Source organism: Bombina bombina, chromosome 8 (assembly GCF_027579735.1).
Source record: "Bombina bombina isolate aBomBom1 chromosome 8, aBomBom1.pri, whole genome shotgun sequence".
In the NCBI taxonomy this organism is placed as follows: domain Eukaryota; kingdom Metazoa; phylum Chordata; class Amphibia; order Anura; family Bombinatoridae; genus Bombina; species Bombina bombina.
This window is the reverse complement of record NC_069506.1, coordinates 249,534,920-249,555,093: the sequence shown is the minus strand read 5'-3', so window position 1 is coordinate 249,555,093 and position 20,174 is coordinate 249,534,920. Positions and strand designations below refer to the sequence as shown.

At 36.1% G+C, this 20,174-nt stretch overlaps 1 protein-coding gene across 1 annotated transcript in view; it reads right to left on the bottom strand.

Moving 5' to 3' along the window:
• LOC128639091 (myelin-associated glycoprotein-like) overlaps positions 1-20,174 on the bottom strand; it is a 151,555-nt gene that overhangs the window by 26,196 nt on the left and 105,185 nt on the right. Inside the window, exons 4-5 of the mRNA XM_053691240.1 lie at positions 18,736-19,005; positions 6,778-6,868 (exon numbers count right to left, since the gene is read on the bottom strand). Of these exons, the coding sequence (XP_053547215.1) occupies positions 6,778-6,868; positions 18,736-19,005 (361 nt within the window). The remainder of the gene's footprint in view (positions 1-6,777; positions 6,869-18,735; positions 19,006-20,174) is intronic.

Here is a 20,174-nt window from a genome sequence, read left to right as displayed (position 1 = left end):
TGGGCCGGGCACACACGTTGGCAGGCAGGCAACTGCAATTAGATAACACTAGCAGACTGATGTTTCACAGTCAAAAAAGTTTTTTATTTTTAAATTATTTACACTACTGATACACCAGATATGAGTGGTGGCACTGGGCAAGTGGGCCTGGCACACACGCTAGCAGGCAAGCAACTGCAATTAGATTACACTAGCAGACTGATGTTTTACAGTCAAAAAAGTTTTTTTTTTTTTTTTAATTATTTACACTACTGTTACACCAGATATGAGTGGTGGCACCGGGCAAGTGGGCCTGGCACACACGCTAGCAGGCAGGCAACTGCAATTAGATTACATTAGCAGACTGATGTTTCACAGTCAAAAAAGTTTTTTTTTTTAATTATTTACACTACTGTTACACCAGATATGAGTGGTGGCACTGGGCAAGTGGGCCTGGCACACACGCTAGCAGGCAGGCAACTGCAATTAGATTACACTAGCAGACTGATGTTTCACAGTCAAAAAAGTTTTTTTTTTTTTTAATTATTTACACTACTGTTACACCAGATATGAGTGGTGGCACTGGGCAAGTGGGCTGGGCACACACGTTGGCAGGCAGGCAACTGCAATTAGAATTATACTAGCAGACTGATGTTTCACAGTCAAAAAAGTTTTGTTTTTTTTAATTATTTACACTACTGTTACACCAGATATGAGTGGTGGCACTGGGCAAGTGGGCCTGGCACACACGCTAGCAGGCAAGCAACTGCAATTAGATTACACTAGCAGACTGATGTTTCACAGTCAAAAAAGTTTTTTTTTTTAATTATTTACACTACTGTTACACCAGATATGAGTGGTGGCACTGGGCAAGTGGGCCTGGCACACACGCTGGCAGGCAGGCAACTGTAATTAGATTACACTAGCAGACTGATGTTTCACAGTCAAAAAAGTTTGTTTTTTTTTAAATTATTTACACTACTGTTACACCAGATATGAATGGTGGCACTGGGCAAGTGGGCCTGGCACACACGCTGGCAGGCAGGCAACTGCAATTAGATTACACTAGCAGACTGATGTTTCACAGTCAAAAAAGTTTTGTTTTTTTAAATTATTTACACTACTGTTAAACCAGATATGAGTGGTGGCACTGGACAAGTGGGCCTGGCACACATGCTGGCAGGCAGGCAACTGCAATTAGATTACACTAGCAGACTGATGTTTCACAGTCAAAAAAGTTTTTTTTTTAAATGATTTACACTACTGTTACACCAGATATGAGTGGTGGCACTGGGCAAGTGGGCACAGTATACACTGTGAGCCTGACACACACGCTGGCAGGCAGGCAACTGCAATTAGATTACACAGGAAAAAAAAAAAAAAAGCAGCCCTAAAAAGGGCTTTTTGGGGTGCTGTCCTTACAGCAGAGATCAGATGAGTCCTTCAGGACTGTAGTGGACACTGAATACACTAGCCTAGCTATCAATTTCCCTATTAAATCAGCAGCAGCTACACTGTCCCTCCTCTCACTAAGAAAGCAGCTTCCAAATGAATCTAAAATTGCTGCTGTCCAGGAGCTGGGAGGGTCTGGGAGGGAGTGTCTGCTGCTGATTGCTGACTGGAATGTGTCTGCAGACTGTGAGATACAGGGTCAAAGTTTACTCAATGATGACAAATAGGGGGCGGATCGAACATCACATATGTTCGCCCGCCGCGGCGAACGCGAACAAGCTATGTTCACTGGGAACTATTCGCCGGCGAACAATTCGCGACATCACTACTTGTGGGGCAGGTTCCCCACAATGTAAGAAGCAGCAGTCATTAGACCGCTGCTTCTTACACTCTTTGCCACGTCTGTGGTGGCGAGGAGAAATCACAGCTTGCATGCTGGCTCGCTACAAGTGATTGACAGTCCCTTCTCTCATGCGAAAAGAAGGGGCGGACTTTATACAGTCACTCAATCACCTCCAGGTCTTCCTCAAAACGGAAGAGTTCCAACTTTAAATGTCCCACATAAGTGGCTGTCTAGCAAAACTAACATACCAGACACTATTTCTAATTACACCCCCTAAAACTAGTGTCAAGCATATTTCTGCTTCATGCACAAGTAGGACTGTGCTGACAGCTGACATATATTCAATACTTTTAGGGGAGGGCCACAGACATACAGGTAGTTAATCTTCATCCTTCTTCTCTATATCTCACCTCAGGTTTGTGCTCCCTCTCCATCCTCACAGTGTCTTTCATTTGGTGTTCAGATGCCATGCATTCCTCTTCTCACCAGCCTAACAACCTAGAGTTCCAGAGTAGCTTTGCCTCCCCAACTAAAGATGTTTGTTCAAAGGAGGCTGACTCTGGATTTTCCTACAGCTGCACCATATATTTCCTGTGTGTATGTTTTGACAGGAGCAATGCTAGATATAATAAACTGCAAGGCCTTCCTTTTTCACTCCCACATGAAGTATGGGGTTGATAAAAATCGAACTGTGTCTGCTCTGTAACAGAAAGGTTCACACACTGACAATAATAGTAGCAAACCCACAACTCTCTTAATGATATCTTCTTCACACAAGCTGAAACAGGGAAACGCTTCCAGGCATGCACATCTAGTATTATGTAAACGGGTCATGAAGGGAAGACAGTAGTCTCATCTTTATTAAATATATACCTTATATATCTATATTTTAATAGTATATACACAGCTAGAAAAATACTGACTACTCGATCCACAGTAATTTGAAGGAAAGGTGTGCTTTGCTATAAAAAAGTTAGGTGTCTGGTCCTGCTTCTCATGAACCAGTAATCACTGTGTTGCGACCCAGTAGTGGGTGGTAACCCATAGTTTCAAGAACCCTGCTCTAAGCTGATGGTGCTCAAATAATGGAATATATTTCTGTGCTATACAATTTGATATTGTATTGAAAGTTTAAGATAAAACACTTCATACATACCCATACTCACACATACATACACATACTCACACATACATACACATACTCACACATACATACACATACTCACACATACTCACACATACATACACATACATACACATACTCACACATACATACACATACTCACACATACTCACACATACATACACATACTCACACATACATACACATACTCACACATACTCACACATACATACACATACTCACACATACATACACATACTCACACATACATACACATACTCACACATACTCACACATACATACACATACTCACACATACATACACATACTCACACATACTCACACATACATACACATACATACACATACTCACACATACATACACATACTCACACATACTCACACATACATACACATACTCACACATACATACACATACTCACACATACTCACACATACATACACATACTCACACATACATACACATACTCACACATACTCACACATACATACACATACTCACACATACATACCCATACTCACACATACATACACATACTCACACATACATACACATACTCACACATACATACACATACTCACACATACTCACACATACATACACATACTCACACATACTCACACATACTCACACATACATACACATACTCACACATACATACACATACTCACACATACATACACATACTCACACATACATACCCATACTCACACATACATACACATACTCACACATACATACACATACTCACACATACATACACATACTCACACATACTCACACATACATACACATACTCACACATACTCACACATACTCACACATACATACACATACTCACACATACATACACATACTCACACATACATACACATACTCACACATACATACACATACTCACACATACATACACATACTCACACATACACGTTTTATCTCTTCCCAGTACCGCTCCTTGTCATATACAATTTCATTCTGCCACAAAACTTTTTTTTTAATTAATAAATATTTGTTTTATAAGCATTACATCTAAATTTTATTTTAAACCTTATTTTCCATATCATGTTCAAATACTTTGTTATGAAAACTAGCAAGTGATAATGTCTTCAAGGTCTCATAAAGCGCTATATTTTACAATGGTATTTTGTATTGTGCTTAAGCGTAAGATGTAACTCAACACATAGGAAAGGAACACGCTGATAGTGTTCCCTGCACTATCCATTTAAAGAAGCTTGGAGCTTCTGTTTTTTAAAAAAAGTTTCAGCCTCATTAAAATGCTTTGGTTAAAATATTTAAACAGACATAATATCCATATGTTAAATCACTTGAAAGTGATGCAGCATAACTGTATAAAGAAAATATGAACTGAACATCCGTATGTAAAAAGGAAGATAACCAGAAATGTTATAGTTCAAGTGGTAGGGAATTTAGTAAATTGAAACATAATAAATACAAATATATTAATTAAAATATTTCTATTTTAAATATTGCATAGTTCGAATATTAATTTTAAAGAGAACATTAGAAATGCTATTAAAAATATATTGATTCATTTTTTCTAACTCGAATATTACATAATTTAAATCAAATTATTAGAAAAATTTGGATATCATATTATATTTAAAGATAGCATTAGAAGTACTATTACATTAAACAAGTACTATTACATTAAATGGGCCCCTTAGCCACCAATAAGCAAGCGTTACCCAGGTTCTGAACAAAAAATGGGCCATCTCCTAAGCTTTACATTTCTGTTTTTTAAATAAAGATAGCAAGAGAGTGAATACAAATTGATAATAGGAGTAAATTAGAAAGTGCCTTAAAATGTCATGCTCTATCTGAATCGTTAAATAAAAGATTGGGTTTAGTATCCCTTTAATATCCCAAACAGTGATTTGGCCTCAAAGCAATAGTTATGGTTGAACTGGTGCCCAAAATAATTCCCAAATAGTTTAATTCATCTAAAATGTGCAGTTGTAATTAATTCCAAAGCTAACACTCACCAAACAAAAACAAAATAAACACTAATAGAACCCACATATTATTTTTTTAATCTCTTGCAGAAACATTCTTTTTCCACCCGTCGAACACCAAATCCTCTTCTTTGACCTATGCTAGTTTGGACTATACGATAATTGTAACAGTATTCCCATGTTATATTTGATATTTTTCTAATCACATCCTCTTATTCTCTTAATTACCTTGACAACCAGTTTCTGTATCGGGGTGGAACTACCATTGGTGCAGCAGGTGCAGTGGCACCGGGGCCCAAGTGCTGAAGGGGGCCTATAGCAGTAAGTCTACACATACACATGTGCAGAAAGTGTACCTTCCTAATACAGGGAAGCATTTTATTAGTGCAAGTTCTATCTATCATCAAAATCATAATACAGAACATCATGTACATTATTATTATTATTGCTTATTACTGAGTTACGTTTTGTGGGCCCAAAACTGATTTGCACCAAGGCCCTCTGTTAAGTAGGTCCGCTTCTGTTCTGTAAATCTTTTCTCTAGCAATTCATTTTGTGTTATCTCTTGCCATTCTTTTACTTACCATAATGTTTGTGCAAATTCCAATCCCGTTATCTTTCCCATCTGTACCCCCCTTTAATTATAAACTCCTCCCACAGAATAGTGTGTTTCAGTCTTTCTTATATTGGGCATATCTAGTGTAATTTTGAAATTCACATGCCATTTCTATTTAATTTATAAAGACCTGCGATAGAAAAAGCATATATTGTAACATGTTGTGCAATCATGTAAAAATTATGTTAAACATAACAGGTGTTTATATTCTATATTACCAAATGAGTATGACTAATAAATACTATAAATGTATTCTAAAGTGTACCATCCACAATTGTGCCACAGTGCAAACACTTTTGGTTGAACATCACTGGTCCGCATTTTAAATTATTTTTTGTCTTAAATGTTTTGGTAACCATAACTATATAAAACTCATCACAAATTAAGAAACAGAGAGTTAAATCTCTCATCCAAGGTGACAGACATGTGTGGTGATTGACAGGTGCACAAAGACATTTTCTTCTGTAAAAATTAAACACACAGCTTATTTTTAATTTATCTATTGAAATCATATCATGGCATTATATTATATTATACATTAATTAATTATTTGAATTTATATGGGAAATGAAACCCATTTTTTTTAATGAGTCAGATAGAGAATACAATTTTAAACAACATTTCAATTTACTTCTACTATCTAATGTGCTTCATTCTTTAGATATCCCTTGTTGAAGAAATAGCAATGCACATGGGTGAGCCAATCGCATAAGGCACCTATGTGCAGCCACCAATCAGCAGCTACTGGGACTATATAGATATTCTTTTCAACAAATTAAATCAAAAGAATAAAGCAAATTAGATAATAGAACTAAATTGGAAAGCTGCTTAAAATTAAATGATCTTTCTAAATCATGAAAAAAAACATTTGGGTGTCATGTCCCTTTAAATGAAAGATGATGTATATATTTTAATAATCTAATTCAATAGGCTCCATTTATCAAATATCAAGCAGACATGATTTGCTGTAGTAAACTGTCCACATTTAACATTGCACAAGCATTTTACCAGAAATGTTTGTGCAATGCCACTCCCTGCCAATGAGCGGTTAGCAGGGGCTGTCAATCATCGGATCGGGATGAATTCAATCCACCACCTTTTAGGTGGCGTACAGGTTACGACCACTGCTTAAATTTTGTTTCAGGCGAGCCTGAAATTATGGAGCTCCAAAGCAGCAACTGCTGCTTGATAAACGTAGCCATATTTTACATTTTTGAGAATTACATTTCATTTGAATTACCCATAATACCTTAAATTTGAAAATTATACCTCCAATAAAAGAAAAGGCCAAGGAGAAGAAGAAGAAGAAGACAGATTATTCCAGATGTCACAAAGATGTACATATTTTTCTTGGATGATGCTGTAATTTGAAGGGAAAAAAAAACATACAATAAAAAATGAGTTTGGCATGCTGAGTTTTGAAATGTATAAATAATAAGATGCTTCACTCTGCACTCCATATTGTCAGAATTAAAATGGTTTCTGCTTAAGTTCTGATAGCAAATAAACAGGCCATTCTGAGCACATTTTAGATACAATGTTAATTTCTAAACATGAGGGAGACATATAAGGAGCTATTGTACATCAGTGTATTATTCTCTCAAATTGTATAATTCCTAGTTTTATTCCTCCAAATTCAAAATCTACAGTGCGTATTGTTTGCCTTTCTATTATAGATTTGTTACACAGATGGAGTTCAATGCTAACAAAAACTGAATACAATTTTAAATATAATGTATCTCATATTTTTATTACCGCTTTAAAGGGACATGAAACCCAGTTGTTTCCTTTCATGACTCTGATAGAGCATACAATTGTAAACATATTTCCGATTTACCTCTATCATAAAATGGGCTTCATTCTCTTGTTTTTTTGTGTGTGGAAGGACCAGCAATGCATTGCTTAGAGCCAGCTGAAGACATAAGTTGAGACAATGATAAGAGGAATATATGTGCAGTTACAAATAAGCAGATAGCTCCCAGTAGGTATTGCTGCTCTTGAGCCTACCTAGGTTTGCTATTCAGCAAGGGTTATCAGGAGGACAAAGCAAATTAGATAATAGTAGCAAACTGGAAAGCTGTTTAAAAGTGCCTGCTCTGTCTGAATAATGAAAGTTTCATTTTGACTTGCATGGCCCTTTAAAGGAGCAGCAATACACTACTGAGAGCTAGCTGAAAACATTGAGTGAGCCAATGACATGAGGCATATATGTACAGCGACCAATTAGCATATATCTTCTAGTAGTGCTTTGCTTCAAAGCCTAGGTATTCTTTTCAACATAGGACACCAAGAAAAGGAAACACATTTGATAATAGTATAGACTATGAGTCATAAAAATACTTTATTCTGATTTACTGTCCTTTTTAGTAAATAGTCTCATGAGTGTGTGGAGTTATATTCTGATGAAATATAAGCACAATTTGCCTTATTTGGAGAAGTCAATCCAGAATTCTTGATGGAGTAGACAGAGAAAGCATAGTGCTAGTATTTTTACTAACATTCAATTATACAATCTGAAAGCATTTTGATTATTACAGTGGGGGGAGATATGGTTGGCTGAAATTTCGGTTTGCGTGAAGGTTGCTTGAGGTGAGTTAAATGGATATTAGACTGCTGAGTACATGGTTTCTACTCATTAAACGCTAAGCTGTCTCTTATTTTAACCAATTAGAGAAGCCAGTTAGTAAAGCTCAGTATCTTTCTACTGGGCACCACCATCTTGGCATGAATGTATTGTTGCACCCTGGGACAAAAGCAGTGCACATTCACAGATCAGTGACATTGCTGGATTTTTGACAGCTGTAATTGCATGATGGACTAAATAAGAGAATAGAAAGCAGAAGAGTTATTTTTTTGTTTTGTTTATTTTTACACATTTTGTACAAAATTATAAGTGGGGTTCTAATTTATCTTTGCCAATTTATGGGCATGCGATAAATAACCAGACATTACAAGTGGCTGGTTACTTTTACCACAAGCTCACTGTAGCAATTAGCGCTCATAAAATTAACCAGACATTGGATCTCTGGTTAATTTTACATATGTCCCCCAATAGTCCCCAAATATAAGTATAGTGTGCCTTTAATAACATAAAAAAATGTAGCATCTTTAACTTTAATAAAAATAACTATAGATATTTGAATATATATGTACATGCTTTTATATATATATATATATATATATATATATGTATATATACACATATATATATATATATATATATATATATATATATGTCGATCTAAATGGGAGAGCGTCACCAATTGTTATACTGACTAACGGATATAGTCAGAAAATGTATATAATTTTGTAAAATCTATTGTAATTGTAAAACAAAATATGCTGAACAGCAGCTATTTTCTGTAGCAAAAAATGTTTTGGGTTGTAAACAAAGCTCTATACACAGCAAGTAAAACCTCAAATACAAAATGTATTTTAAAAACACAATTTTTTTTTTAATTTTACATTCACTCCCAATGGAAGTAAAACATTATTACATAAAACATTTAGCTGGTTGAAGTAAAAATAACAATCTATGATCAACATAAAGTATAAAACATGGTGTAACAATTCACAAAAATTCCGTTATTGCAATGTTGCAAATATTTATGTTCAAAATTAAAAATAACCTAGAACTTGTTATTAGATTAAGCGGACATCGACACCTGTATATGTTGCTAAAAAGGATACACACTGCATGGAAAACGCCTGATGGTGTGTCTAGTTTATAATCCGTATTTTTAACCGTATGCAATGTCTAATATTAAAACCAAAATTACCAATATAGAATCTCCAAATAGAGAGCAAAAACAGAAAACACTTGCCTGGCAAAACTTGTGTATACGTTACACTACGTGTTTCAGGGTCACACCCCTTCCTCAGGTGTAACTAACAGTTCTCATTCACTCTCTTTTAAATCATTATTAATGACGCCCAACTCTGTCTTGACCTATGGGCTATTAGACTTTGTTTATGTCACAGTCATATCTAATCAAATCTTTTTTATATATATCAAATGTAAAACCTTATGAACCTTTTGTGATAAAATTCTAGTTCTATGTCTTGGTAAGTTTATATGAGTTTTTCAATAGATTTACAGACAACAATCCTATGGGGCCGATTTATTAAAGTGCAGACGGACATGATACAATGTAGTGTATCATGTCCGTGGCACATCGATAAATGCAGACAGCATATGCTTGTTGGTATTTATCATTGCACAAGCAGTTTTGCGGTTGCGAGCAAGGGGTGTCAATCAGCCCGATAATATAGAATCGGGCGGATTGATTTCCGCAGCCTCAGAGCAGGCGGACAAGTTATGGAGCAGCAGTCTTTAGACCACTGCTTCATAACCACTGTTTCCAGTGAGCTTGATAATTCGGCCCCTATATGTGTTATACAAGTGATTTAATCGATCGATTTGAATTGCAGCGATGTCTGTCCGCCTGCTCAGAGCAGGTGGACAGGTTATGGTGCAGCGATCTTTAGACCGCTGCCAGAAACACGACCCTGAAACTCCATCCAGAGCTTAATAAAAGGGTCCCTAAATTTCAAATAACAATTAAACTAATATAACTATTAAACTAAAATTAAACTAACTACCAATTAAAGAAAACTAAAATACACATTAAAAAATTCCCAACACTACTGTAAAAATGACAAAGTAATTCCAAAAATAAATAAATACTAATAAAGAATTCTATCAGCCAATCGGAATTGAAGGGAAGCCATCTTGGATGACATCATTTAAAGGAACCTTCATTCTTTGGTTGGACTTCGTTGGAAGAGGATGCTCCACGTCGGCTGGTTTGAAGATGGACCCGCTCCACTCTGGATGGATGAAGATAGAAGATGCCGTCTGGATGAAGACTTCTGCCCATCTGGAGGACCTCTTCTGCCCAGATCAGATGAAGACTTCTGCCCATCTGGAGGACCACTTCTGCCCGGCTTCTTGGAGGACTTCGGCCCGGCTGGGTGAAGACATCTCAAGGTAGGGTGATCTTCAAGGGGTTAGTGTTAGGTTTTATTAAGGGGGGATTGGGTGGGTTTTAGAGTAGGGTTGGGTGTGTGGGTGGTGGGTTTTAATGTTAGGGGGTATTGTATTTTTTTTTACAGGTAGAAGAGCTGATTACTTTGGGGAAATGCCCCACAAAAAAACCCTTTTAAGGGCTATTTGTAATTTAGTATAGGGTAGGGATTTTTACTATTTTGGGGGGCTTTTTTATTTTATTAGTGGGATTAGATTATGTGTAATTAGTTTAAAATTCTTGTAATTATTTTATTATTTTTTGTAATTTAGTGGGGTTTTTTGTACTTTAGTTTATTTAATTGTAATTAGTTTAATTTAATTTAGTTAATTTATTTATAATGTAGTGTTAGGTGTAATTGTAACTTAGGTTAGGTTTTATTTTACAGGTACTTTTGTATTAATTTTAGCTAGGTAGTTATTAAATAGTTAATAACTATTTAATAACTATTCTACCTAGTTAAAAAAAATACAAACTTGCCTGTAAAATAAAAATAAATCCTAAGATAGATACAATGTAACTATTAGTTATATTGTAGCTAACTTAGGGTTTATTTAACAGGTAAGTATTTAGTTTTAAATAGGAATAATTTATTTAATTGTAGTAATTTTATTTAGATTATTTTAAATTATATTTAAATTAGGGGGGTTAGGATAAGACTTAGGTTTAGGTGTTAATAACTTTATTATAGTGGCTGCGATGTTGGGGACGGCAGATTAGCGGTTAATAATTGTAGGTAGGTGGTGTCGACATTGGGGTCAGCAGATTAGGGGTTAATAAATATAATGTAGGTGTCTGCGATGTTAGGGGCAGCAGATTAGGGGTTCATAGATATAATGTAGGTGGCGGCAGTGTCCGGAGCGGCAGATTAGGGGTTAATAATATAATGCAGGTGGCGGAGATGTTGGGGGCGGCAGATTAGGGGTTAATAAGTGTTAGATTAGGGATGTTTAGACTCTGGGTTCATGTTAGGGTGTTAGGTGTAGACATATTTTTTATTTTCCCATAGGAATCAATGGGGCTGCGTTAGGAGCTGAACGCTGCTCTTTTGCAGGTGTTAGGTTTTTTTTCAGCCGGCTCAGCCCCATTGTTTCCTATGGGGAAATCATGCAAACAACAGACAGAGAACAAGATCATATTGAATATGAACAGATTTTTTCTACGAGCAGAACCCAATCAGCATTGGGGGATTTATTCTTTTAAATGGAATGCTTGAGGATTAAAGAAACAAGAAACAAATTAGATAAATGGACTCTGGAGAGATATATTGATTTGAAAATGATCCCAAGAGGCCTACGCCTCAATAAATTTCCAACTTTTGAGGTTAATGACGAAAATTTTATACAAGAATGGAACGAGGTATTAACTGACTGTTCTATCAGATTATTGGTATTAATTGTGAAATATAAGACAGCTGAATTGGTTAATATCAGATCACAGATCATGGAATTACGCCTAAAACTGGATAAATGTACCAAGAAGCAAGATTATTATGAAATGGATGTAATTTTGAAAAATACAGTTGAACAAACTAAGAAAGAAATCATTACAGTAAAGCATGCTAAATTTCTAAGAGATAATGAAGACTACAAGAACAATCGAGTATTCATATGGAATAGGAGAGACAGATCAGCTCAAAACCGAGTTGGCAGAGGAAGAATGAGAAAGAACAGATCAAGATCTAAGTCACAACAAAGAGGACCACAGAACAAAGAAAATGAGAGCGCAGAGAAAGAAAATAAGAAGAGAGTAGGCTTTGATGATCAGCCCAGACAAGCTTCAGGAGAAGATAGCAACTACTCAAGACAAAGAGAGACTGATTATGGACTTGAACACAGGGATGTTTATGAGATTAGCAGTCATGTCCATATTCCAAAAAACAACTGTGCTAGTCACAATCAGTCCAGTCAGGTAGATAGAAATCTTAACACACATTATTCACAAGGCAATAAAGATACAGGAACACGGTCAAAGATACAGGGCCCACAACAACATCAAAAAAGGCAAACCAATAGAGTAGATCCAGCGTTAAAATATAACAGCACTGAATGGGATAATAGAGCTCCACACAGAGAAAGAGATAGGAATGACAATATAGAAGAAAGGGAGAATGAATCTAGTATGCAGCAGGTTTTTCACATACCCCCAGAAAAACAAGAAGGGGGGGGGATTAGGAAAAGAGCAGAGAGGGAGAGACCGCTATCGACTACATACACAAAAAACACACAACTAGACAAAGAAGTGATAACTACCTCAAAGGGTGCAACTATATTTATAGTGGGAAATGCAATAAATATCTCAGGTTGGGATCTTACACCTGTACAATATGAAGTTCTAAACTATGGTCTAGGTTATGCACCCTCATGTAAATTTAACATTTTTGATACTCTCATAGATGTTAACAGGCTCATAAGGACCCTAACATTAAGGAGACACTTTGAAACTGAATTAGAGGAACATCAACCCTATGCTAATAATATACTTGATACAGCCAATTTTGATGAATTGTGTACCATTAAAAACTTAACAGAGCTATTCAAAGAATCAAATGAACCTAGATTAGAAATTAATGAACAGATAATGGAAAATTCAAACATTACAAAACCAATTAGCAAAAAATCTAACTTCTATCTCATTCAGAGTAGGGGTACAGTCTTAGAGCTGTTTCAAGCGACAGTGGAAAGAGATCTGGTAAAACTATACCAAGAAACAGACAAGACTGTCCCCAACCTGAGTGAGATACAGGCACTACAAGAGTTAAAAGACAACACAGATTTGGTAGTACGAAAGTCAGATAAGGGAGGGAGTACGGTGGTTATATCAAGAAATGATTACATTAGAGAAGCTAAACGCCAATTGACGGATCAAGAGACCTATACACCACTCCCTTCAAATCCAACCAATCAGATTTCAGAAATGATTAAATCTCTTATAGATGATGCTGTGGAAAAAGGCTTCCTAGACATAAAAACAGCGGAATTCCTTTTCAAAAAACATCCTCAAATCCCAATATTCCACTTCTTTCCCAAGGTCCACAAGACCTTGGAAAATATAAGTGGCAGACCAATAGTCTCGGGTATAGACTCCATTTTGGAGCCTCTATCTGAATGGGTTGATGTGATACTACAACCCATTGTAAAGACACTGTATGGGTAACCATAGATGCTGTTTCCCTCTATTCAAGAATACCACATACATACGGATTAGAGGCAGTTGAATTTTTCTTAAACAGAGATACAATTCTTAACAGTGAACAAATCTCTTTTGTGAAAGGGGTAGTTAGATTTCTACTGGAATATAACTTTTTTGAATTCCAGGGGGATTTCTACCTCCAGAGATGTGGGACTGCGATGGGGCCAAATTTGCCCCCTCGTATGCCAACCTATTTTTAGGTTGGTGGGAAGAGTCCCATATCTTTGGGGGTAGAAATCCATTCAGGGAGAGAATTAAATTCTTTCGAAGATTCATAGATGATTTGATTCTAATATGGGATGGTACTAAAGAGGAGCTGTCAAACTTCCTTGAATATCTAAATTGTAACGAAATAGGTTTGAAATTTACAATGGAATCTGATCCAACAAAAATAAACTATCTGGATATTACACTGGTGGGGGATAAGGAAAGAGGCCTTAAACAGACCAAAACATACAGAAAACCGATAACGAAAAATAATATACTACACGCAACAAGTAATCATCCAAAACACATATCTTTAGCAATAGCCAAGGGACAATTCCATAGGATGAAAAGGAATTGTTCCAATGAGGAAGATTACAAACATGAATGTAATACCCTGTCCCTACAATTAGAAGAGAGGGGATACCCCAGATCTATAATAAGGAAAGCTAAAATCCAGGTAGACAGAATTGAGAGACAGGAACTACTAGCTAAAAAAAAGAATAAATAAGAGTGGACAGATACACTTTATAACTAATCACAGCAATCAGTATATAAAAGTGTGTGAAATTATTAGAAAGAACTTGGAAATTTTGAGGGCAGATGATAAGTTGAAACCTATAATAGAAAAAGGTTGTAACTTCTCGTATACCAGAAGCATGACCATAGGTAATATACTCTCACCTACGAAAATACCTATTCCAACTCATAGAAGTTCGTGGTTGATACATAAAGGGACTTTTAGATGTAATAGCCCATTATGTAAGGCGTGTGACACAATAAAAGTGTCCAGGTTTTTTGAGTCATACACTACAGGACAGAGGTTTGAGACGTCTCAATGTATAAATTGTTCCATGGGATATGTAATATATCTGATTTCATGTACGGTCTGCAAACGCCAATACGTGGGGCTCACCACAAAAGAGGTGAGATCACGTATTAGGGAGCACCTCAGTAATATAAGAAGAGGTAAAGAATGCTCAGCATTAGCTTACTACTTTATACATGTGCACAACAAAGACATCACCACCTTTGAATGGCAAACTATTGAGCTGGTTAAACAACCACAGAGAGGGGGTGACAGAGAAAAACTTCTCTATAAGAGAGAAGCTTATTGGATATTCAGACTAGGCACCAGGGTCCCAGCAGGATTTAACTCTAAATGGGACGTTATCAACCATTGGGAAAAGTAAAATAGCTGGTCTAATAACCTAGGCCAGTAATTGTAGTGTTACTAAATTCCATCAAGATAACATAAACTAGCAAATGGATAATTATCAATACCTTGTGGGCTTTATAATGATGTAAATATAGTGGTGAATTTTAAACTGTCACTTATACATAGTATTCTATCTTAACTATGAGACTTATGAACAATATATATAAAAAAACAAGGTATTATCCTATTTAAGTGAAGTCCAACAGTAGATAAATATGTCAGTAAAATACCAAACGAGATTAAGATACAAAATTTAAAATAAGGTTATCTATAACTAAACATATGGAACGGAATAAAATTTCATTTCAATACTTTAAAGTATTAATCTTAGGGAGAGGCACTGGTGAGGAATTTTAAAATATTCTCAAAATAGTTTTAAAGTATATAATATAACATATAAAGAAATCAACATAGAGGTATAAACTATTATCTAATATCCTCTAGCGAATGTGTAGAAGTTTATATACTTACTCGCATATCACAGATTCGCTCCAAAACAACTAGCGGCTAAAATTTGTTAAAAACAAAAGTTTCTTAAATCTGACGAAGTATCATATATGACTAAAATAGTCCAACATCTCTTATAAAAATAGGAAGGTGTAAAGTAATAAGTATATAAGATAATAAGTTTTACGTAGGATACGTAGCAATGTCTAAAGTATAGGGATTGCAAACAGACCTATCAGTTAATGTTAGACAGGTCACGTGATGAACAAGCCCATATTGTGAACCAATAACATAAATTTAAGAGGCTCAGAGAACAACCAATAGATGCATAGGGGTGTGTAGGAAATAGCCAATCAGTGTAACAGAGGGAAATATAAAGCTAGACAGGTATCAAACACAATATCTATGATTATGGTAACCACCGAAACGCATCAGATGTGAGGGGGTACCTGTCATTATCTGTGTTTTACTTTGCCTGTAGGTGCTTTGACATTGTCAATATTAATTGTGCTGTGTAATACGCTCTTTTACTTGTTTCTAATAAAGAGCAAGTTGGTGAAGGAAGAGCCGGTCTGGACATTTCTTTTTTCTACAAGAAATCATGCATGAGCATGTTTAGCCAGCTCACCGCTACCGTAAGCAGTGCTGGTATTGAGGTGAGATGTGGAGCTAAATTTTGCTCAATGCTCACTTTTCTGAGGCTAATGCCGGCTTGCAGAAAACTCATAATACCAGCGCTGTCTTAAGTGAGCGGTGAGAAAAAAAGGAGTGTTAGCACCGCACACCATTACCGACAAAAACTTGTAATCTAGCCGAAAATTATCCAAAATAAAAAAAGAATTACACCTAATCTAATAGCCCTATCAAAATTAAAAAGCCCATCCAAAATAAAATAAAAAACCTAGCATACAATAAACTACCAATAGCCCTTAAAAGGGCCTTCTGTAGGGCATTGCCCTAAGTTTAACAGCTCTTTTACCTGGCAAAAACAATACAAAGACCCCCCCAACAGTAAAACCCACCACCCAACCAACCCCCCCCAAAAAAAGCTATCTAAAATAACCTAAGCTACCCATTGCCCTGAAAAGGAAATTTGTATGGGCATTGCCCTTAAAAGGGCATTGCCATTAAAAGGGCATTTAGCTCTATTAAGAATGCCCAAACTCTAAACTAAAAAAAAAAAAAAACACCCAAAAAACCCTTAAAAAAATCTAACACTAACCCCCGATGATCCACTTACAGTTTTTGAAGTCCCACTTAAACGATCTTCATCCATGCGGCGAGAAGTCTTCATCCAGGTGGCCTCTTCTATCTTCATCCAGGCGCTGAAGTCTCCATCCAGGTGACCAGAAGTCTTCATCCATGCGCCTCTTCTATCTTCATCCAGGCAGCATCTTCTATCTTCATCCCGGCGGCGTGGAGCAGGTCCATCCTGAAGACATCTGGCGTGGAGCATCCTCTTCATATGGTTGCCGCCATATACTGAATCTTCAATGCAAGGTACGTGATTCAAAATGGCATCCCATGCATTCCTATTGGCTGAAAGATTTGAATCAGCTAATAGGATTTGAGCAGCTATTATTCTATTGGCTGTTCCAATAAGCCAATAGGATTTGAGCAGCTCTCATTCTATTGGCTGTTCCAATCAGCCAATAGAATGATAAGGGCCCTTGGTAGTTTATTTTAGTTTAGGTTTTTTTATTTTGGGGTGGGTTATTTTTTATTTTAAAAGGGTATTAGAATAGGAATAATTTTTATTGTTTTGGATAATCTAGTTTGTTATTTTTTGTAATGGTAGGTTTTTTATTTTTAGTAATTTTAGTGGGTTTTTTTTATAATGGTAGGTTTTTATTTTTCGAATGTTAGGTTTTAGTGTAAGGCAGCTTAGGTTTAATTTCACAGGTAAGTTTGTATTTATTTTAACTAGGTAGTTATTACATAGTTAATAACTCTTTACTAACTAGTCTACCTAGTTAAAATAAATACAAACTTACCTGTGAAATAAAAATAAAACCTAAGCTAGCTACAATATAACTAATAGTTATATTGTAGCTAGCTTATGTTTTATTTCACAGGTAAGTATGTATTTAGTTTTAAATTGGTATTATTTAGTTAATAATTGTAACTTTAATTTAGCTCTATTTTAATTATGTTAAAGTTAGGGTGTGTTAAGGTTAGGGTTATGGTTAGGGTTACGTTGGGGTTAGGTTTAGGGGTTAATATAGTTTAATTTAGGTTGTTGCAATGTGGGGGCTGGCGGATTAGGGGTTAATAGGTTTAATTAGTGGTAGTGATGTGGGAGACCAAGGTTTAGGGGTTAATAACTTTATTTAGTGGCGTCGATGTCTGGGAGCCGCAGAATAGGGGTTAATAGATTTATTATAGTGTGGGTGATGTTGGGGTGCAGGGGAATAGTGGTTAATAATGTTAGTATAGTGGTGGCGATATAGGGAGCAACAGATTAGGGGTTAATAGTTTTATTTCGGTGGCAGCGATATCTGGAGCAAGCAGATTAGGGGTTAATAACATTATGAAGGTGATGGCGATGATGGGGGCGGCAGATTAGGGTTTTTTAGACTCAGGGTTTATGTCAGGGTGGTTTTAACGTAACTTTTATTTTCCCCATAGACACCAATGGTGCTGCTTTACGGAGCTTTTCATTCTGCGATCGCAGGTGTTAGTTTTTTTTATGACCCGCTCTCCCCATTGATGTCTATGGGGAAAACGTGCACAAGCACATAAAAAATAGCTATTGTTTTTGGCGCGGTATGGAACTCAACGCAACCATATTGCCTGCACAAGCCGGCTTTTTGAAAACTTGTAATGACTGCACTATAGGGGGTAAAATAACGCAGCTTTTGTTGTGGTCGTTAAAAACCCTATAGCGCTCATAACTCTTAATCTAGCTGTATGTAAGGTCTGCCTGTGTTTACAAATTTTAGACCATTAGGCACTTGGTAAGAATAAATGTTACCATATCTGCTTTTGTACGTATACTGGTAGTTGCTAAATGTATATTTAACATTCCTCGTTTTTAACCAATTTTCAGTCATAAATCCTTTTATTTACCATCAATTGCACTTACTTTTTTCAAAATCTACAGGTTTTAACCAATACCTTTTTTCATGTTTTACTTACATTCTACAGGAAGTTCTATTATTTTGGAATCTCCTTTCCCAAGTTCATTCATGGCAGAGCAGTAATACTTGTTGTTGTCACGGCTCACATTCTTTAGAGTTATTATGTTATTATGGTCCTGCAATTTGACATCTGTAATGTTTCCAACCTTGTACCATGTATAATTATTTACTTTCGGGTTAGCCTGACTATTACACATTAATTTTACATTATCTCCTTCATTAATGTTCTTATTTTCAATTACTGAGATTGATGTGTTCTTTGGTGAATCTAAAAAAAAAAAAAAATGTTATTAAATTAAATAGTCACAAAGAGCATTTCAAATTTGACTTTTTATAGAATTAAATAATTTACACAAAAATACAGAGTTCTGCATCTGCTTTATAGTGCAAAATATATTATAGTATTATTATTATTATTTATTTATATAGCACTATAAACTTCTGTGGTGCTGGGTACATAGGTAGGGGTATACAATGAACGATTTGTGATGAGATACAAATATATAACAGACTTAATAAAACTAGTACATGAAGAGGGCTCTGCTCTGAAGCGCTTAAAATCTAGAGGTTGGCGGTTCAGAGACATAAGGTTTGGGGTAGTTTGTCACATGGATTGTAGTTGACGCAGTGAGTCTGGTAAGTTAAGATTTGTTTTGGGTAGGATAAAAATCAGAGGAGAGACAGTAAGCCTCTATAAATAGGTGGGATTTTCAATAGCACCTGAAACTATACAAGGTTATAGACAGTCTGATTGAGAGGGGTAGAGAGGACAGGAGAGGCACCTAAGAAGTCTTGAGGCGGGAGAGGGACGTAGAGTTAATAATAGTGGAAGACATATGTCAGTGGTTGATCAAAGAGGGCAGCTTGGGAAATATTTCAAGATGAGAGAGGAAATATAGTTGTGAGCGAGATTGTTTAGTGCTTTATAGGTTAGGGTTAATACTTTGAATTTTATTCTAGAATGTATAGGAAGCCAGTGTAGAGAAATGGCAGAGTGGAGCAGCTGATGTAGATTGTCGACTTAGGTAGATGAGTCTATCTGAAGCATTCATGATAGGTTGGAGACGGGGGAGTCAGTGTTTTGGAAGTCCATTTGGAAGTAGATTGCAGTAGTTAATGCTTTACAAAATGGCTGGATTTCAGTGAGAGCTTGAATATGTGGAGTTAATGTGAGTTTAGAGTCATGTCACCCCAAGAAAGCAGACCTAGGGTGAGGTGTGGAGAATAGTCTCCAACTGTAAGAAAAAATGTCATGTCTTGAAAAGGGAGGAATAAGAAGCATCTCAGTTTTAGATAGATAGATCGATAGATAGATAGATAGATAGATAGATAGGTAGGTAGTGTGAAGACATCCAGAAGGAAATTGCAGAGAGACAGTTAGTGATCTGGTTGAGAAAAGAGGGAGAGATATCAGGACATTATATATTAGGGTATTAT